We start from the raw sequence: 21,600 nt of genomic DNA on the forward strand, positions 1-21,600 counted from the left end.
AGCTGTGGGGAAGAAAGAAGAGCCACAAATCTTTGATGCTAATAATTCGTTTCACATTCTGGTAGAGAAGAACTGTATTTATTGAATAACTATTGGAACTGTATCCAGGGTTGTGCTGGAATTGTCTTGGCACTTTAAGTCTGGCCTCTTTATTGAGGTTAGTGAAAGCACTTCAGAGCTTGGCCCTGGGAACAGGGGAGAGCAGGATGGTGGGGATCATGCAGCCAACAGACTCACACAAGGAGCAGGGATCCCTTGGCAGGGAGATCAGGAGTGGGTTTGTCCTATTGTGAACTTGTGTAAAAGCTGTTTTGACTCAAATCCTTTCCTTTTGGCAAGCTAGAGACGATCTTCTTCCCTTCGTCACCTGAGAGTTTCCATGTTTTGTTTTCCATTAAAACCTTCCATCTGGTAAGTTCTGGGGAGCTTCTTTCCTGGCAGGGTGTCTTCCTATCCTGCATCGACCCTCTCCTGCCTGGCACATGGAGTTGGAATCCATGAGCAGGTGCTTGAAGAGTGCAAGGGCACAAGTCAGGAGTGACGGCAGCTCAGAGCCCTTCCCAAGGGCTGGTTTTGGCAAGTTCTGACCTGGCCCAAGGGCAAGGAGTCCTCAGCTCAAGGGAAGAGCACGGCTCTGCATGGAGCTGGAGTGCTGTGGGATGGGCTGAGGCTGTGGAAGGTGCTCGGTTACAAGGACTTCAGGACAGTGGTGAGATGAAGCACAGGGGATAGTAGCGTGGAGATGGATTAGCTAATTAATGCACAGGTTGATTAGGAAGTTGGAGCCAGGTGTACAAGCCCTGGTCTCATCCTCTCCTGGTTCTGACCCGTCTCACTGTGACATAGGGAGCCACTGGAGTCCAGGATAGGAAAAGTAAATACTGATGTTTCAAACAGAGAATGGTTTATTCTGCAGCAGAACAGAGGGTGAGTTCTCTTTGAGAGCCCACATTGAGCTTGGGGGGTTGGAGCCCACCCAGCTGCCAGTGAGGCTGCTCCTTCTGTCAGGCACCAGCCCAGGTGCCAGGTGTGCCCCTCCAAACCCACGGGTGACAAAGGGATGTGTGTAGGGCTGCTGTGAACACATCCAGTGGCTCCAGAGATGGTCCATCACCTCCTCCCTGCAAGCAGGTCCTTTGCTGGTGTTTGGGTGGGTTTTGGGCCAGGTGCCCAGGGCAGGATGGAGTCACTGGGGTGCCAATGGAGCTGTGAGGGGCAGGATGCAGCTGGAGCAGGCACAGAAGCCAGCAATGCTGGGGAAGAGGAGGGTACAAGCTCTGCCCTTCCTCACTGGAGCTGTGTGATCCTTTGTGTAATCCCTTTAGCTTCGATGGCACCATGGTGATTTACAGCACTAATGCTTTGATCCAGAACATGATGGACCATGGGACAGGAATTAAAATATGAGAGGTGACTGCAAAGCACAAGTTTCCATTTGGGGCCAGCTATTTTGCGAAGACGTGACTGCAGCCAGGTGTGAAGATCTTGCAGGAGATGAGGGGAAACCAAGGCAGCCCAGGCAGATTTGTTAGAATGTGAATGGGAGCACAGCAGCGTAAGTGCTATTAATAGGATTTACACAGATTAGTAAACTAATCTGTGCATTTCAGATTGGATTTCATATTATGGAAAGGAAAATTAAGCCACATACCACACAGACTTTCCAGGCAGTGATCTGTGAGTGTGATCTATTTGCTGATAGAAGTGGCTGCTCAGAAAAGTTGTGACAGCTCTGTTGAGTGGGTCAGTGACACCCGCAGGGAGCCTAGGAGGGGAGACAGTGTTATAGGATGCAGAGCTGTGCTAGTGGATTTGGTAGATAGACAATGAAAGGAGCAGTTTGTTTGAGGAATGGCTCTTAAAATGCATTGTCAGGAGGTAAAGCAGCATCCAGCCTTGGCTGCATCACCACGGGTGAAGAGTTGTCCTCCTGACTCAATTAAACTGAGAAGCTTTGGCTGCCTCATCTGTGGCAGTGCTCCAGGCCAGGTTGGATGGGGCTTGGAGCAACCTGGTCTGGTGGAAGGTGTCCCCACCTACGGGATGAAATTAATTTTAAGCTCCCTTCCAACCCAGCCCATTCGATGTTTCTCTGAAAAATAACTCCTTCCCTTCTCTGTACATGGACTGAAGAGGAACAGAATTGGTCAAATGTTGCTCAAGTGGGCAGGTAAAGGGCTCCTCAAAGGGAAGGGCAAAGTTCTATTGCTGTGGCCTGCTCCTGGTGGCAGTGTGCAGGAGGTAGGCAGAGACAGGGAGGTGGGAGGCATTGGCACAGCTTAGGGAAAGATTGAGCACCCAGGACAGTTCTGAGCAGTCATCTGTGAAAGCTGAAAGTTTCACAGCATCCAACAATCAATTATATATATTTTGTATGTATAAGATCAAGTAATAGATTTAGACGATACAATAAAAATATAAGTTATATAATATGTGTAAATATATTTTTAGACATTTAAATATATATTTAATATAAATAAATAAATACGTGTGATCACTTGGGTCTGGGCTCAGTATTTTGACTGTGCCATTCCAGATGTGAGAACCCCAGCCTGGCTGTACCTCTTGCCATGGAGGAGGGAATTGTTGTTACTGCTGTTGTAATGATGGGGAGATGGAAATCCAGATGTTTGGGGACTGGAGTTTTGGTTCCCAGTGGTTAACATCAACTAATCTTGGGATAGTTACAGTTCAAGCTGCCTCTAAGTAGGGCTTGAAAAATAAAGTATAACTCATCTTTCTTGCAGTGTTTCCTGTTATTTTGCAAAAATACAAGTATCTGGAACATTTTAACACCCATTATAGTCAGGACTGAAGGAAGACCACCATTAGCCTTTCAAATTTCTGGTTTAGGCCAAAGCTTTTAGAAGCAGAGTGAGCTAAGCAGCCCAGTGTTTTTTCTTCTTGCTACGCTTTATTGGTTTACAACAAATAAAAATCCCAAAATTGATTTGGTTTGGCTGGGAGAACAAACACTTGGGATTTTTCCTGGGGCAGGGCTGAGAGCGGCAGCTAATACAAGGCCCATCAGCAAGGTTCCTCTCCCTTTTCTGCCTCCTTTCCCACAGCCCTTGAAGGTTCCTCTGGTCCCTGGTATTGGTGATAATTGAGCTGAAAACCATTTGTTACAACTGGGAGCCATTTGCTTTGTGATAGTTATGGACACACCAAAATGCAGTTTGTAGTTTGTATGCAGACATGTACTGAGGTGTGGTGTGGAGTTGGGGGTCTCCAGTAACCTGCCATGGAATGGTCTGTGCTGGCAGCCTTGAGAGCTGCCAGGAGCAGGATGCTCTGGAAATCCTGCCTGTGTTATACAGGGGTGCAGAAGGAATTTGCTTGAATTCCTTAAAAATAGGACTGCTTCTACCGTGCTGATTTTAGGAAATGCATTTGTATGCCTTTTTTGAGGGTGTTGTTTTTAGGTCAGTGTCTCTTAACTTGAGTTATACTGAAGGGTGGTTTTTTTTGTTTTTGTTTTGTTTTGTTTTTTGTTTTTTGGTTTGGTTTGGTTTGGTTTTTGTTTTTGGGTTTTTTTGTGTGTGTTGTTTTGTTTTGTTTTAATCAGCTATTAGCTTTACTGATTATACTGCAATAGTCTAGAAAATTAATTCAGAAGCCTGATTTTAAGTTTATGGAAATTTGTGCTCATGGGCAGTTTAGATAAATATTCTCTTGAATTTGTAGAAATTTATTAATTTCATTTCTAAAACAGCACCTATTTTATACCCTTGTTTATTTTCCTGAAGCATCTTGTTGCACAGAGTGCTCTCAGACCCAAAGGCTTGGCGAGCATAAGGCAACACCAGATTCGAGATAAAATGCAGATAGATAGATAGATAGATAGGTAGATAGATAGATAGATAGATAGATAGATAGATAGATAGATAGATGTGATACACCCAAATTTATATGTAGTCTGGCTTGGAGACCTTGAGTATCTCCAAATTTATTTCTGTATTTTAAAACCAGGAACTTAAGAATGAAGTTGAACAGGAAGTTGTGGCTGTAACCCCTTTGCCTACTTCCCTTCTCTTACCATCTACTAAATATTGCAAAGCCCATAAATCGTGAAAGTGGATAAATCAGAGCATTGCTTAAGTATAGGACTGAGGCTTGGGACCAGGAGATTTGAATCCTGAGTTACCTGGAGTATATCATCACTAACAGACTTGCTGGGATTCAATTTCTACCAGCTATAAAGTGGGATTCTCAAATTATGTTGTGCCAACCTCGTTGCCTTTGATGACATGACACTGTGCTTGGAAAGGGAAGAGCCATCAGATGTGACACAGTTTGGCATCTGCCAGCCTTTGGTGCTGTTCCATGCCCTGATGGACTGGGGAAATGCGATCGGGGCAAGGTCTCTGTAGGGTGGATGGGAAATTGTTCTGAAATGGTGATTGTCTTGTGGTTCCAGATCAAAAGACCACAATCTCTTGATCAAGCTGTTTCTACTCAGCATGGCTTAGGCTGTGTTTGCAGAGATATCTTGCATGTTGGAAGAGGGTGTGCTTATTAGATACAGACAAACTGATGATTCTGCACAAGTTTCACAGGTTGGAGAGCTGGATCCTGAAACATGGGATCTTGTGATGCGTGTGCTGAAAGTAGAGCTTGCAGGACAGGAGGCATTCTTCCACTGCACTTGGCTCTGGGAAAACCTAAGCAGGAGTGTTGTCTAGCTTTGGGCTTAGGTATAGCTCTCCTACTGCTTTCCAGTGTTATGAGCATGTTCAAAACAGCTGCTAATTCCACATTCATTTGTTATTGATCCTAAAAAGACCCTAATAATTAAGAATAGTTAAGAGTTGAAGAGAAATAGGCTCTACTCTGTATTTTAATCTGAGGGTCTGGTCCTCCAGGCCACCAGCAAATGACTATTCCTTGTTTTTCATGAGCATCAGCCACCTGAAACAAGACTTGCTTTCATAACCCAAACTGATCCAAAATGCAAGTGAAAAAGATTCAGATCTTGGTGAAGAAATCTGGAAGGAACAGGGGCACTTCTCATCATGTACAGGTGAGCAATGCTTGCTGCCATTACTGGGTTACAAACACAAACCATGAGCAACTGGCCCAGTGGTTTCATTTGCTGGGCCTGACCTTTCCAAAGGAACAGGATGAATCTCTCCTGCCTTCAGGCTCACTTTAAATCTGCCTTTGGTTTGCATGAGAAAAAACCCCACAATAGCTACAAGAAACTGAGACCTGCTGAGTGTAGCAGGAGGTGCCAAATGTCCTCCTGACACCTCTGTACTGGGCCAGTGAACTGTGCTGGAGCCATGGAGGTCTGGCTGGTGCAGTGTGACCTCTGTCCTGAGAGCAGGCATCCTGCAGCACTGCTGGTCAGTGCAAGGCAGCTGTGCCTGGAATGTGCAGTATGCCCTGTGCTCCTGGGAGCACTTCCAGGCCCTCCCTGATAAAGCCAGACCTCGAAATAGGCTGCTATCAGCAGCCTGCTGCCAGGTACCTCTGTTTTTGGAAGTCCTGGGTCCCACCTCATATCAAGAGGTCTTCAGGGCTGAGGGGAAGATGGCAAATGAGAGCAGCTCCCAAACACCTCCTTTGGAATTTATCTGGCAGGTCCTGGGGAGGTCACAAGCAAAAAATGACCTGGAGGCTGGACCTGCTGTGATCTTGCACCCAGTCCTTGTCCTCGTGGGTAGGTGTGTAAAAGTGAGTCTGGCCGGGAGTTCATTGTTTTCTTGGTAAAGCTGGGGGACACCAAACCCTAAGGGTGATGTAAGAAGTAAAAACACCTCAATGTTTTGAAGCTCTGGGGAGAACACCAGTAGCAACATTAGTAGGAAGGAGGAGAAGTGCTATAGCAGCCCTCAGAAGCTGATGTGACTCCCCACAAAGAGGTGTGATGTGCCTAAATCCCTCCACATCCAGGTGGTGTCACTTCCCTAGAGATTTCAGCTCTCTCTCTTACTGATACTGCCTCTCCTGCAAGAGCAGCACTGACAAAAGCAGGCAGCCCCTGCTGCCTCTGCTGCTCTTCTGCCACAGGCACTGAGCAAGGAGCATGTTTAGCAGGAGCAGTTCAGAAATCTGAAGCTGTCTGTGGAGTTCTGGGATTAGGAGCTCTAATATATGTCACCTGCAAGAGGGAGAAGAGGCTGCACCTCTTGCACAACTCCATCGTAGACCTCAAAATAAGGATATATTTTTAAATTTTAATCTGGTCAGTGCTCACTTCCACCTGCATGCATACCATACAAAAGATTATGGTTTTTAATACAGAGAACTGTATATTTGTATGTGCATTGTAAATGTGCTTGGGATGAAATTGAATGTTACCTTTTAGAACTGCCTTCTGAACCTCTGACCTGCCTTGGTTTGATTAAGTAGCAGTAAAGAGCAAAATCCCCAGCATCTCCCAGGGACACGAGTAACATCTACATTGTCGTTTGTTCTCAACGTATTCTTTTAAGAAACCACTGGCTTAGGACATGCAAGAGCCTGCACAGCTCAGGCCCTGGACTAACCCTTCCTCATCCCCCTGAGCATTTCTCCCCCTCAGCTCCTTGGACTTGATGGGAGATGAGTCAAACCTTTCTCAGATTGCCTTGATCTGGAAGTGGGTGGCTTTGGAACCCTCCCGGGCCTTCATGTGCATCACCCTGAGCTGATGATCCAGGCAGGAGCAGTTTTTTGGAGGCTGAGAGCTTGGAGGCTCAGGGATGCTGGTCCAGGGCCAGTCTGGTTATCAACAGGGCTATTGGTCGGCATGAGAAGGTGGCTGTAAACACAACAAATAAAGGAAAGAAGCAAGCTCAGCTTTTGTGCCAGCGGCAAGTCCTCCTGCTGCTGTCAAGGGATGCTGCATCCAAGAGGGATTGGGCTCCCGAGGAGGTGGCGTGAGCCAGTGGGCAAAGCAACAGGGGGAGTCAGAGACCTGGCTTTGCAACCTGCCTGTGCCACCCACCGCCTGCATCGCCCCGGGCACATCACATCACCTCGCCTCCCTCCTCTCCCTCCCCTCCTCTCTCCTCCCAGCCTGCTTTTATTTCTGTGCACTGTAAGCGCCTCAGGGGAGGGGCTGCCTTTACAGCTGCAGGCACTGTAAGGGATACCACGAAATTCGCTGCCTGTCAGCCGCCAGACCAGGAGAGAAAATGATGCGGTGTAACATTCCGGGAGTCCTTTTCATAACGTAAGGTCTATCACAAAGCACTTTGGCTGCCACAACAAAGCTTATTGATCAGCCTCAAGTATTCCAAATTGTGTCTTTCTGCCTGAGAAGTAGCAGGATGAAGAATTAAAGCACTTACACGGGAGAATATTGTACATGAGTTACTGAGTAACCATCAGCACTGCTGCAGGGCTGCTCCATTCCTCTGGACTGCATGCAACTTCTGAACATTTTATCTCTTTCCTTCAGCTCTTGCAAGCGAGTGCCAGCTCCTGTAGCATATAAACTAGGTGCTATTTTTATTGAATCTGGCTTTAATGCTGTAGGTTTTTCACACGTGTGTTGGTTTTTTTATCGTTGGTCTCATTCCTGAACTTTTTGGCACCTCTAAGTGTGAAATCGGTTATGTGCACATTGCTTGGCAGATGAATTCCCATTTCTGGGAATCATTTTCCTTCTAAAATGTATTTTTATATTAAAAATGTGATCTATATCCATATACTGGCCTAAGATTCCAGCCCAGAGATTTCTGCAGCCAGAGATCACCACAACAGGGGATGCAGCCTGGAAGGAGACCTCTGCTTTCCAAGCTGTGAGTATGCACATTAAAACCTCGTATTACTGACCCAACCTCTGCCTCTTGGAGCAGCAAAATCCCCTTCTGACCTGGCACCAGGGAAAAATCAAGACAAATATAGAGGATAATAAGTGCTGTCTTCTAGCACTGTCTCCCTGCTAGATCAAGAGAAAGCCCCATCTCCCCGAGCCTTCCCACTATCAGCTCCATCCCAGCTACTGCCTTGGCAACCCCCCTTCCTCCCTGCAGCATCCCCAGGCCCTGTGTGAAAGGCAGGGGCTCTCAGGGAGCCAGAAGGGTCCTGTCCCCCCTTTCTCCATGTGTGCACAGGCTGCCAAGGAAGAAGGAACCGTGGCTGTGTGTGGTTTTCTCGCCCAGGGTGACCTGGAATACATCTGCGAAGCCCTCCAAAGTAGCAGGAATGCGCTCCGTTAGGACATGATTCATCCTGCATACCGCATGGGTGGCTGCTCGGGGAGAATTTGGACATTTGCATACGCTGCTGAGACCTTCCGCTTCTCGCCTGCTCTCAAACCCCTGCACTTCATCCAGGGCGAGGGGGCTGCACAGCCAGAATTCCCTTCCCGGGGGATTGGCTGGAGCCAGCCCAGCAGCGGTGGTCCTGGAGCTCCTTCCCCTGTCTGCATCGCGAGGCACCAACGAGAGAAACTGCTCCCAGCCGGGTTGAAGGATGGCTTTTAGGCTTTACAAAACCACCCCTTAACGTCTCCCCTGCAGGGATCCGACGAGTAATTGGGAACTCGCCCCAGTACACCTTAGTTTTTGATGTCCTTTATCTTCCAGGGAACATCCTCTGCTAAGCCTGAACACAGACAGCTTTACCTGAATGCGAGTAAGATTTTTGCTGCAAGCAAAGTTGGGACAGAGCTGTTGCCCGGCGATCAGGTTGGAATTCGGCATCTACAGGGCAGGAAAACACCATCCCAGACCTAGTGCTCAGGCAGGACCAAGGCACGGCACAGGGAAGTACCAGGAACAGGACTGAGCCAAGCGCACTGCTTCTGGGAAGGAAACAGGAATTGGGCAACGAGGGAATTGGCTCTGCCTTAGGGCTGCTCCCGGGTAACTGGATTTACTTTGGCAGCTGCAGAATGGGATCAGCCTCAGGCAGAGAAGGGAGATGCTCTCCCCGGGCCGGGAGGTGACTTTGTCCTCTCCCTGTGCTTTGCCACTAAGCTGCGAGGAGCCAGCAGGACGTGGGATGAATGGGAAAGGTGGAGGAATGGTGAAAAGCACCAAGGTAATGTCTTAGTGAGTAAGAAAATCATGGATTTAATGTTTTTAACTGTATCTATTAAAAAAAAAAAAATCTCAGACCTCACCTTGCTTCCTATGCCTAAACACAGTTTAAGGGGATGGAAGGATGTTTTCCTGCTGGCGTGTGCAGGCTGTTAATTATCTCTATAAAGTGTATATAACTTCAGCGAGCGAAACTATTTCACCTGCACAGATTAGCCCATTTGGATTTACTGTCGTTCATTTTGGCATCAAAATCGTAGCCAGGCAATCCTGGTGCTTGGAACACAGATCTGAAGTAATATGGTAATGTGTTTAAATCCTTTAATATCAGGGGAACATAACATTTCAAGCTGTTCTCAAAAGGCTGCCAAAACCAAGTCTGACACTATGTGAAACATTTTAAAGAAAAAATTCAACAAACAGGAATTTAGAAAATAGGAGTACACCTACCCCAAAAAGGCCCCTGCCATAGAAAGCATGCCAGTGTCATGGGGACCACAAGTAAATACTGACTAGTCCTAACTAGCAGGCAGAAATAGATTTTAATAGCATCTAACTAATTACGGTATAAATTCGGTTTGAGACACAAATAAGTTCAATATGAGGTACGAGATTTATGTTTTTTAATTTAGTATTGTAGAATTCCGACAAAACCTCCTCAAGTCAACAGAAAGTCTCATTCTTGCTAAAATAGGGTTTAGATCAAATGCCTGGCAAGCACAGGCGTTCCTACTTGCCATCACCTTTCATGATGAGTCACTAGAAGCCAAGTTGCTTTTCTAACTCAAAATTCAAAGCTCCCACATGACATCCAAACAGAAATATTTACACAAGATGTGTATAAATATAAAGTTTATTCAGTATAGTGTTTAGAAAAATAAGTTCACATCATCTCAGAATACAAATAAACACTTAATTGTCCAGGCACAAACCCCTATTACAGTACAACAAACATACATACTTTAGATCTCTTTGGTTGGGTAATTAAGCACAGATATATTTGATGATACACTCTGGGACAGCATCACCTAACAGTGCAGTAAAGTCTTCTTGATTATTCCCTCCTCTAACACGTTACATTCCGCTTAAATTTAATATTTGTTGTAAGGCACAATAAAACCCATATTGGAGAAAAAAACTGGTTAGTTCTGGACAAACAGTACATGCAGCAAAAGAACAAATATCCTCTGAATGTGAATCCTGAAAGCCAGAAGATTCGCCCCCTCCTTGAGTTCAGAAATTTAAGAAGCAAGTTTTAAATTAAATGAAACATACAACTAAGGTATAAAATATCCTTCAAGATAATAACTGTTAGGAGATACAGGAAGACTTCAGGCATCCTTGCTTTTAAAAATACCATTATTTTTGTTTTCAGAATTATAAAATTACTATTATTTTTGATGATTTGACATTCTTCTCTAACACAAGGACTGGGCAGTTCACGTCCCCAGAACCCTGCACGCATATTTCACATGATACTGGAGGGATGCACCCTCTTGTTCATCTGCCCTTGCTAAGAAAAGTGCACAGACACTGGATGCACATGAAAAGCTCCTGTGCACACAGGGCCAAATTCCACCCTGATTAATTTAACTGAAAATCATTACTGAGGTGATTTTGCATGATTTGAAGTCAGAACCTGTCCATTATTGTCATCAATCTCAGACTGAGAGTAATAATGACAGTTCCAGCCTCACTTCTGGGTGAAGTCACTTTCTGAAAGAGTCTTCCTGAATCCACAGGTAAGGGAAAGCAGTAAATGGGAAGAGGTATATGCTTTGATAGATTGTGACTGTTTGGTTCTACCCAAGTGTCAGCCTTGTGCTCTGGCTTGTGCTGCCACTGTGTACTGGGCCAAATCTGTCCCTGACCTAATAGCAGTGAAATGAATGGACCGTATTCCCAGCTGGCATGAAAGGACATTAAAGTCAATGGAAACGTGCTAGTTTAGCCCAGCTGTAGACCTGGCCAATAGATGTCTGTGATTTACATTGCTGAAATGTCCTTGCAGGTAAGACCACAGGGATAATGCTGCAAATAGTGCACACAGAGCATTCCATTCAACATGTTTCTGGTTTTCTGCAAAACTCTGGTGAAAGAGAGGCAGCTTCTTTAATCAAAAGTAGTAAAGAAGAGAGGGGTTTTTACCATTGCTTTGTAAGAATTTGACTGAACTTTAGGCATATTTTTCAAAGCTGAGTCTGGGACTAGTAAAGCAGTAGAATTTGGCAATGTTTTCTGTAAGATTTCCAGTGGACTTAGAAGTTACAAACATATGTGAAGTTGAAATGATCCTTTATTCTCATCCGTAACAGAGAGAACGGAAGAGAAGGAATGTGTATGCCAGGTAGACATACTTTCCACTTAAACAACAGAATGTGATAATAAGGGCTGTCTGTGGGGCTTGGACACTCACTGCCTACCCATGTGTGGGAGACCAGCATCCAAATCCCCTAAACACCATGTAAAAATCCTTGGTTTGGGAATCAGTGGAGCAATGCCTTATTTACAGCAGCCAAAGATCTGGCCCTGGACCCTTTTTGGGGCTTTGTCTGTTGAGAGCAGTGAGCCTGCCTGCCTGAGGGCCACAAAATAAAAACTTACCCTTGTAAGGAATAAAAGTACTTATTTAAATTTCTATTTTAAACACATTGTACCGTGCAATGAGTCTTTATATTGTGCATATGTACCTGCAGAAAACGAGGCTATAACTACGTTATCTGGAGGGAATGACACTTACTTTCAATGGGAGAAAGAAAGAAAGAGTAAAAGATAATAAGAAGTTACTTGATATCTGGAAGACTAGAATAGATTAATCTTACTCTGTCCCAAAACACTGCTTTTATGTACATCCTCCACTCCCACTGAAGAGTGGGAACTCCCCTATCAGAAGTACCAGACACTCCAAGAAATGTGCCATTGTAACAACATACACAGTTTTTCACATCAACTGTGCAGAAAAGCCATGGAATTCAGAGCCTCAGTAACACAATGAATACAAAGAAGGAAAAATTAAAAATAAAGTAACAGGTACTGTTGTAACACCAGTCTCTTCAGTTACGAGATGATCACACCAACGACTGCTCTGAAATATTCCCTAGCTTGCCTCCAAATATAGTCTGAGCTTCACAGACCAAATGTTAATCCACCATCAACTCCTTCAGAGCCAAGTACACATTCTCCATTAAAATGACAGCGATACAGGGTATTCCTAATTTTCCAAATGGCTGAATGATTTCATGCAAAGCATATACAGCTACAGCTACTGTCATCACCATCTTAGTTACATGGGTGAAGAAGAGGTGGGAAACAGATTGCTCATGCTGGGGCCCAGCAAACAGATAAACAAGCAGAGTGGTTAGGAGAACTCGGGACTATCCGATTCCCTGCTCACGCGGAGCTCCCGGGAACGGCAGGGAAAGTTGTGCCAGGGGAACATACAGCTCCATGTCCTGCTTGTGATAATCTCTGTTTTAAAGAGCTTGCCTCAAACACCCTGTTTGCCTGAGAGCACGTGGGGACAGCCAACTGCTGCAGATGGGCTGCTCCTGCCTGCAGAGCGTCAGCGACTCCGTACAGCTGCAAGTGCTCCCTTTGCACGCTTGTTCTTCCCTTTCCCTGCATTTTTCCCTGCAGCTCTGGAGACTCTGGCTCACAGCGTGGACTCCAGTGCTCACCAACAGAACTCAGCCTCAAGGTTCCACAGAAGACCTTGCAAAATACGCAATAGAGTGCAAAACTACAACAAGAATGCCGATGCCATGCTCAGGGCGCACGGAAAAACCTTCATTCCCCAAAAGCTTTCCATGGAACCAGTTAAAACCAAGACAAACACACTGGGATATGCCACCTCAATTGTCTTTCCTTCCCACTTTTTTTTTTTTTTGTCCTTTACAAGTGATCTTGTTTTGTCCTGAGCCTGATGCAGAGCCCACAGAAAGTTATGAAAACATTTCCCATTGCCAAAGGCTTCGGACCAGGCCCCTGATGAGGATGAACACATGCTTTAGTTACTGTATATATTCACATTAGGATAAAATATAATAGAACCAAACCCATGAGGATTTTTTTTGTACATCTGAATTCTTCTTATTATTTTAAAGCTTAAAGGATGTGCTTTTCCATGCTACAAAACTTCCTCTGGAGGAAAGGTTAAGATCATCTGTTCCACCTGCCCAGAGCCCACCTGCTTCTGCTGTCCCCAGGGAGAAAGGTGTGGACACCCATCCTCAACCAGGCAGGGCTGCTGCAGTCCCCACCATCATTCCTCAGGCTGCTTTCTCCTGGGAAGATATAAATAAATACACACTCAACTGCACTCCTGGATGGGGGCCTTGCTCGACCAGCAGCTGAAGCCCTCCCACACGGGCTATTTGGCCAATGGGCCCATGCAAACATGGGGTTCCTTTCCTGGGCTTGCACATCCAACCTTTCCTGCTCATTTGCCCGAGGCTGGAGCCAAGAGCTTCCCCTCAGCACAACCCCGTGGTCCTTGTGCAGACCCCTCCTGTCCTGCTGACGTGGTGCAGAAGGACCCATGCTCTGCTCTCTGCACTGCCAGGAAATGTCACCATGTCCAAAATCACCCACCATGTCCGAAAGACTCTTAAACCTCTTCTTACTCGTGCAAGCAGGGCCACCCAAATCAGCTGGGTCTACTTGCAGAAGTAAGGCATCAGGATTTGGCCCTGAGGACGGATATTTGCAAATCAGTGTTTTTATTCCTCCTGCCGCTGTGCTTTAGTAACAAAGATAAGGCCACTAGGAAGAAAGGCACGTGGAATTCTGTAAAAAATACACAAAAGGGTTCAACTAATTTGCAAATTACTAACAAAACAAACAAACAAAAAAAACCCTGAACACAAAGACATAGGGGGTAGAAACAGTGACCTCCTGGGTTTGTGAGACTGGGAATTAATTTTCTAGTTTCAGTGTGATTAACATTTTACTTTTACAGTCTATTGCTTGAAAAAAAAAAACTACAAAAAAGTAAAACCTTGTCAGAAATAACTACGCTTACTTCCTGCTCAAACAATAAATTAAAAAGCCAGAAAATGTTTTCCTTTTCAATGCATTGTGTCTAAAGTGAAAGGGAACATAAACCATAAATAAAATCCATTGTACTAATTAAAAAAAAGTCTCCTTTATAAGAACTGAAACAATATTTACATTCATACTGGATAGAAAGCTTCTGAATTGCATAATTAAGAGTTTCAAACGATGCCTTTCCTGGTGCACTGACAAAACGCTAGCTGTAGCATTTAGAAACCTGCACATGACTGATGTGAGATTTTTGGTTTGAATGCAAGTCTGCTAGAAAAAAGCAAACATACCAGTAACAATATTATGATTTTGTTTTGTTTCTTAACCTCAAACAACATAAAAGTAGCCGGAGAGGTATCGTCTGAAGTTCCTTAAAAATCTCTCAATGCCCATGGACTGGAAGTAAACAGGAAAAAAAGATCTGCATTGTTTCTACCATTTTGGAGTGAGATTTTTGTTTTCTGTCTGAAGCTAGGAGTGTGTACTTACTGTTAAAGAGTATGTTGTACTATGGAGAGTCAAGTTAAATTTTCAGGGTAGTATCTGGTAGCCAAACCTGTACCCATTCCTCAGTACTTGCCCTGGCCTTTTCCTTTCTCCTTTAATCTGCTTAAAAGAGAATACTGCATGCAAACCAAGTGTGGCCACCTAATTCCATTGTCAGAGATTCCTCTGTACGTTGATTCAGACCACTTAAATGTTCTTCTGGTTTCTTTAAATGAAAAAAAAAACCCACCAAACAAAAAATCCCACAAACACCTCACTAGGCGTTTGTTAGGGCCTCAACAGGAGACTTATCTATTAAAACACAAAGCAAGAAAAGAAAGAAGTTACAAGTCTTGCATAACTTCGTCCATCTGAACTGTCTGCAGTTTGGCAAGTTCTTTTTTGTCCGTTTCCAGTTCTTCACACACCGTGTCAACCATGTTACTCATAACATACTTAGATTTGGAATCCAGCATCATTAAATTGCCAGTTGACTTACTCTCAGAATTAGGTAAGAAATTCTCTTTGACATCGGGTACGGCTTGCAGAACCAACCTGTGCTCTCTGCCAAAATCCTGGTGCACTTGTGCAGGGGGGTGGCTGACACGGTCTCCGCTCGTCGAAACGATTTCTCCCAGCACGGGCTGTGCTGTGGAAATGGACAACAGATCCTGACTGGTGATGAGGGGACAGTTCTGAAGGGTTGCATAGTTAGTGTTGCTGATAGATATCACCGTAGAGGTACTGGTCACGGGCGAAGACATGGACTGGCTCTCCGAGATACCAGAGCTCAGTTCTGCAGCATTTAGAAGAGTTGGTGGTGTGAGGGAAAAATTATGTGAGGGCGTTACATTCACTAATGAGGAGGCCAGGGACTGGAGTCCTGCACTGGATATATTTTCAGAAGACATGTTGATGTTCAGTTGTGTGTTCTGACTGACTGGCATCAACTGAGAAAACACCAGACTTCTTTCCAGTCCTTCTTGCTTGACAGATCCTACTGCCTGGCCCGAATTGGGAACTGTATAAACCACTGCACTCGGAGCAAGAGGGCTGAAGAAAACCTTTCCTTGTTGCACTGTTGAGGATTCAGTTGTAAAAGTTCCTCCATCAGATGTGCTGGGGTTTACAGAAACATTACCTAGGGAAGGGAAGCAAAAGAAAAGAAAACAGATTACAGCTGGCAGAGAGTTATGCAGTCCTGATCTTTTTTACCTTTGCAGTATATACATACAACTAATATTTCATACAACACTGAAAAGCCATTTTTGTAGCAGGTGAGAGAAAACTCAGTGTAAAGAAATCAGTGCTGTAAATAAAAGCTGCTTCTAGAAAGTTTAAAGAAAAAAAGTTTCTAGTAGATTAGGTATCTTTCAGACTCTCATCAAGGGGCAAACAGTCCCCAGCCATGTGACTAAAATGAACGTGCTTTGGCCTTCACTAGTTGCCACCACTCCATTTCTATCTAAGAATAGAAGCATGAAAAGCTATTAAAGATAGTTCAGTGACAGACTACAGCTTGTGTGTGGGAACTGGAGACACGTCACATGAAATCCACCACTGCTGGGCAGGACCTGCCCGAGTCAACCCGCACAGAAAACATGAAAAACCGGTAATTTCTATCAGTCTGACTAGGCAATCCTCAAGCACTCAGCGTTTTCACCTTGCTTTATCATGTTTTTTCTAAAATCCTAATCCTACCACATCCACCATACACTGTGAAAAGTCACCCAGCACTGCCTGCCCTTGCTGAAAGCCATGGTGCTGCTCATGTGATGTTGTGAGCCAAAGCAAGAAGAGGTGGCCAGAGATGACCTGAAGTTGTTTTCCCTGGATGTGCCACGTCAGTTGTCATTAGGGTAATTCCTAAAATAAGAAATACTAGCTCTTGGGGCTGAGTCCCACTTGGAACACCTCCCTTTCTCAAAAGCAGTTTAATTATAAGAGACTACAGTTGGACACAGCTGAATATTTTAGAACAGCACCAAAGATGAATTTCTTACATGGGAACCATTTTAGTTCCCTATTAATTTCAGTTAATCAGTGACCATTTTTTGGAAGACGTTATGCATACAGGTAAACTACAATAATAAAGCCACGTAACTTGAAGTTACCTGTCCGTATTATTTACTGGCTTACTTGAAATAGCCTGTAGCATGCTTCACTTGGAATTGGCAGCCACCTATCCATCCAAGAAAGCCAGAACTTTTCTCTGCACTAAAGATATGGTGGATCACTCTCCAGTGGGCAGTCAGTATTTTTAACAAAGAGGAAAATGGTCAGAGAAGAGCTATTATGAATCTTAGGACTTTCAAATACAATAGTCTTACAAGACTTAAAAGGACAGAACTAACTTTCTCACCTTTGCTGGCTGTTTATGCCTTGGAGCATGTGGATTAAATGGCTTTAGTAATTATAGGTAGCATTCAGACTAAACATCTTCTCTCTCTAATCTTGGTTAAACTATGTGCCAATGACTTTCAGTGCCTGTGAGTGCCACATTTTAGGACCTTATAACTGTGCATCCATTTGAAATGTGTTTGCACAGCTTCAGTGTTCCTCCCTGTGCTTCAGGAAGAACAATTCACACCCTATACACATTAAATTCAAGGAAGCACACGAGCACAATTTGACTTTCATAACTAAAGATAAAGTGGCCAATGAGCATCAAAGATGTTCAACTACGCTTTTTAACTGACCTGCTTCAAAAAAGGGATCCAGAACTAGGTTTGTGCTCCCTGAGATTCTTCCTGGCCAGCTGCAAGATTAAGACTATGGTATGTTAAGACCAACTCTAAAGCAAACTTGGGGAGGAGCCTGCACACTTGGCACATGAACCTGTGATGACATATTTCCCTTGGACTGAGGGCAGTTTTATCCAAAGAGCCTCACATTTTATATCTACGAGCTAGTGCTTACTTCTATTGTTTTCCTCAAGTTTAATCTTTCTTAATTATGGAACAGAAAATGTACAAGCAACTGCTTGGTCTTGTTGTGTCTACAGTAATTCAAAATGTAGTTTTGTGAAATGCCTTAGTTAAGAAAACAAAAAACCAAAACAACCACCACAAGAACAACAACGGTAACAATTTCCAGCTGCCATAATTTTCATTTTTATGAACCTTCTCATTAAAAGAATTCAGTGGCAAACGGGGAATATTTTGAACTGCTGAAATGTGTAAAATTTACAGATATTTGTGAAGACTCATATCACAGACTTCTGTGAACAGCACGAGATGAAAAGGGTGTAAATTACTAGACCTCCTTCCATGCTCTTAATAGAGGAGCTCAGCCTCATCTAACAGTCTGCCCACCAGCATAACCCACTATAAAGAGGCAAACAGTATTATTTGATGTTCTGTGTGTGGCCATGGCTGAGATACAATGTTGGTACCTTGGAAGAAAAAGACCACAGTTTCTACAATGCTAAGTGTGCCTGATTCCAACTTTTTCTCATACCTCTTACTGCAAGAGGCAAAGCTTTTTACCTTGTGAAGCCGCCACAGAAACTGGAGGCAGCTGCAGAGAAGAAAAACCAATGCTTCCGTTCAGCAGCTGGCCATTTGTTCCTGAATTGGGGATCTGGACAATGCCATACTGGTTTATTTGGACAGGAGCAGTAAAAGTAACTACGGAGCCTCCATCCTGGGAAGCAGCAGTTTCTACGCCTTCTCTTTTCACCTCTGAGCTCGGTATCAATCCTGGGAAAGTGACTGGGATGTTGCTAGGGCTGAAGGCTGCTGTGGCATTGGGAACCGAAGCCTGAAGGAGTTTGAAGTCTTTAACATCTTCTGATGACGAGGAGGACAGTATGTCAGTGATGGACACCCCGTTGCTCATAACACTCGAGGCAGTTTTGGGTGAGTTTAAGGTAACAGTCTGCGAAGTGCCCACGCTGAGTCCATTGAGTATGACGCTGTTGGGTCCCTGAAGAAACGAGCTACCATTGAGGAAGACAGGAGAGGTACTGGCAGGCATGAGGTTCCCATTCAACAAGACACCAGACGAGCTCAAGGCTATTTTAGTGTTTCCAAGCTGCTGCATGTAGACAGGCTCCATGTGGCTGGGGAGGCTGAGGCTGGTAACGCTGTCGGATGAGCTGGAGAGTGGATGGGGAGATAAATCCTCTCGCCCCTTACTGGATTCATCTTCTGTGCTAGGGTTGCCATCTGACTCGCTATGGGAAAAGATGGAGAGATGACATTGCATTACCACGGCGTGCCAGGATCTCTGTACCAAGGGGACTCCTTGCTTTAACGCAAGTATGCGAGAGTCTCCACGAACAATTTTTTTCTGTGTTTTGCCTTTACAAGGCACTTTAAAGGAATATTCAAGCCAAGGGAGGAGGTTTCTTAGAATAGAACACATCAAACCAAACACTCGCCAAAGGAGAAACTTTACAGACTGGGTTATGGAGTTGTAAATAAATTCCTCTACCCCGGCGACCGAAGGGGGCTGCCTGGGCCCCCCTCCGCCGGCCCGGGGTGTCCACACGTGCGAGACCGGCCGCGGCCATTTGGCAAAGCGCTGGGAGGTGAGGCAAGGCCGGGAAGCGCCGCCGGACCCTCCGGGCTCGGCGTGCCGCCCCCGCTCCGGGGGCAGACCCCGGCCCGCGCTGCCCCCGGTGCCGGCGGAGGCACCTCCGGCCGTGCCCGGCGGCCGGGGGAGGGACGGAGGGAGGGGGGGCGGCCTTTGTGCCTCCGCCCGGGGCTGCGCCGGGGTTTTTCGCTGACTGGTCCGCCCTCGGCTGCATTTTTCGGTCGCTCTCCCCTCCCTCCCCCTCGCCCTTTGATGTGTCCCGCGGAGAGGGGCCGCGGCGGCACAATCGCGCCCTTGGTTGAGAAATGCCTTGGGGCCCCCTCCGCCGGCCGCTTTCCCTCCTTCTCTCCCCGCTCCCTTCCTCCCCCCCCCCCCCTCCTCCCCGCGCTTTCTCCCCCCTTCCCGTCCCTTCCCGGAGGAAGGCGAGGGGCGGGAGCGGGGAGGTCACCTCCACCTGCCCGCGCCCCCACCGAGGGGCGGGGGGAGCCGAGCCCGAGCCGCGGGAGGAGCGGGGCCGGAGCCGCTCTCCCGCCCCGCGGCGCGGCCGGGAGCCCCGGGAACCGGCCCCGCTCCCTCGCTGAAACCCGAGCCCGGCCCGCTCCCGAGTCAGGTTTCAAAACAGAGGGAGCGCCGGGACCCCGCGCGTCCTCCGGCCGTCAATGATTAACTCTGTCAGGCGCGACAATTGAATAAAAACAAGGAGCGGGGGGAACAAACACCCCCGTCCCGTCCCCTCCCGGGAGCCCGCCCCGCGGCTCCCCCGTGCCGGGAGCTCCCCCGGGAGCGCGGGGCGGCGGGTCCGGGAAGTTTCCCCGCGCCGCCTCGCACGCCCGGGCCGGGTGGGTGTGTTGGGAACGAGGGAGCGGGGAGGAGGAAGGAGGGGAGGACGAGGCGCACCGAAGGTAAGCGCCATGTTTGCAAGGGAAGAAAGAGCCGGGAGAGGGAAAGGCAGGCGGGAGAGGGGGCGGGGAGGAAAAGTTTTCCCTCACCTTTTGGACTGGGTCTCGGAAGGGTTGCGGTCCCGCTGCCTGCGATTCTTGAACCAGTTGCTGACCTGCGTGAGGGACAGCCCAGTGATCTTGGCCAGGTTGCGCTTCTCGGCGGGCGAGGGGTATCGGTTCTGCTTGTAGAGCTCCTTCAGCGCGTTGCGGGACTTCTCCTTGAAGCAGTAGACCGTCTCCTCGCCGTCCCAGATGGTCCTGGGCAGAGGGTATTTCCTCCGCAACCTGTACTTGTCCACCGCTCCCAAGGGTCTGCCCCGGGCTCGCTCCGCCTCGGTGTAGCGAGCCTTGTACCAGAGCTCCTGCAGCAGCGGGTGGTTGGAGGAGTCGAAGTTGTGGCTCTCCAGGATGCTGTAGAGCTCGGCGTAGATGCCCTGGTGAAAAGCCACCAGCGCCCGGGCTTTCATCAGGCTCTCGTTGCCACGTAGCAGATCGCTCGGGGGCAAAGACCACAGGAACCTGGCCAGGCGGTCCAGGTTCCCACCTTGCTGCAGCGCCTCGCACACGCAGGCGACGTGGTCCGGTGAGAAAGCCAGGGGGGTCTGCGAGGAGGAAGAGGAGGAGGAGGAAGAAGACGAAGAGGAGGGAGAGGAGGCAGCGTGGTGATTCCTGGCCAGGAGTTCCGTATGGAGCAGTACCTGTTCCGCGGCTCCCTCCTCGCCGGCGGCGGCGGAGCCTGCATGCTCCATGGAGAACGGGGCAGCGGCGGGAGGGGGCGGCGCGGGCCCGTCGGGGGCTTCGGAGAGCATTTCCATCACATTTTCCTCCTTGATCTCTACCGCGATCACGATGTCGTCCGTGGCGGGGGAGGCAGAAGACATGTTTCGGTTTGTTTTCCTTTTTTTTTTTTTTTTTCTTTCTTTTTTTTTTTTTCTCGTGGGTTGGTTTTTTTTTTCCTTCCTCCCTCCCCCCCCCCGAGTTCCCTTCTGCTCCTCTCCCCCCTTCCTATCTCTCTCCTCCTCCTGCTCTAGCCGATCAGGTTTCCCCCGGCCCCGCAGTGACCATCCGGGATCGCTGCTGTATCCCGGCCGCGCTCCGCCGCTCCCCCCGCCGCGACTCCCGCACCCGCCGCAAGACTATGTGGCCCCGCCCACCTCTGCCGCGGCTGCGCCTGCCCATTGGCTGGGCCGCTCTGGGAGGGCGGGGCTAGGGCGTCTCCATGGCAACCGTCAATCAAGCGGCCGCGCTCGTCTCTCCGCTCCCTCCCTTCCCGTCCCCACCTGGAGCCCCCGGGAAGCGGCGGCTCCGTCACCTGCGGCTTTCCCTGGAAGGGGAAGGGTTAAAACGCTCCCGTTGCTGTGCTGTCGTTGCTGGGGATGAGGGAGTTTTGCTGTGTCCGCTTCCGGGCCCCTCACTTCAAGAAAGTCATTGAAGTGCTGGAGCGAGTCCAGAGAAGGGTAGCGGAGCTGGGAAAGGGGCTAGAGCACGAGTCCTATGGGGGACGGCTGAGGGAGCTGGGGGTATTTTGCATGGGGAAAAAGGAGACTTATAAATAAAGATGACTTTATCACCGTCTGCAACTCCCTGAAAGGAAGCTGTAGCCAGGTGGGGGT

The 21,600-nt window shown here is 47.4% G+C and overlaps 1 protein-coding gene across 1 annotated transcript; it reads right to left on the reverse strand.

Moving 5' to 3' along the window:
- Nucleotides 1-9,813: 9,813 nt before the first annotated feature.
- Nucleotides 9,814-20,937, reverse strand: LOC136362790 (homeobox protein SIX4-like). The gene is made up of 3 exons (XM_066321618.1): nt 20,036-20,937; nt 17,996-18,684; nt 9,814-15,648 (listed from the first exon to the last, which is right to left on the reverse strand). Exons 1-3 carry the CDS (start codon nt 20,866-20,868, stop codon nt 14,852-14,854), a joined length of 2,319 nt encoding a protein of 772 aa, XP_066177715.1. The 5' UTR covers nt 20,869-20,937; the 3' UTR covers nt 9,814-14,851.
- Between the last annotated feature and the right edge of the window lie 663 nt (nt 20,938-21,600).

Source organism: Sylvia atricapilla, chromosome 6 (assembly GCF_009819655.1).
Source record: "Sylvia atricapilla isolate bSylAtr1 chromosome 6, bSylAtr1.pri, whole genome shotgun sequence".
Classification (NCBI taxonomy): Eukaryota; Metazoa; Chordata; class Aves; order Passeriformes; family Sylviidae; genus Sylvia; species Sylvia atricapilla.

What these genes read in the sequence shown, in the direction of transcription:
- LOC136362790 (XM_066321618.1), bottom strand. Translation starts at nt 20,868, where the DNA reads ATGTCTTCTGCCTCCCCCGCCACGGACGACATCGTGATCGCGGTAGAG. An exon ending in TCCGAGACCCAGTCCAAAAG is followed by an intron (nt 18,685 to 20,035) that starts GTGAGGGAAAAC and finishes CTTTTCCCATAG; the next exon opens with CGAGTCAGATGGCAACCCTA. An exon ending in TTCTGTGGCGGCTTCACAAG is followed by an intron (nt 15,649 to 17,995) that starts GTAAAAAGCTTT and finishes TCCCTTCCCTAG; the next exon opens with GTAATGTTTCTGTAAACCCC.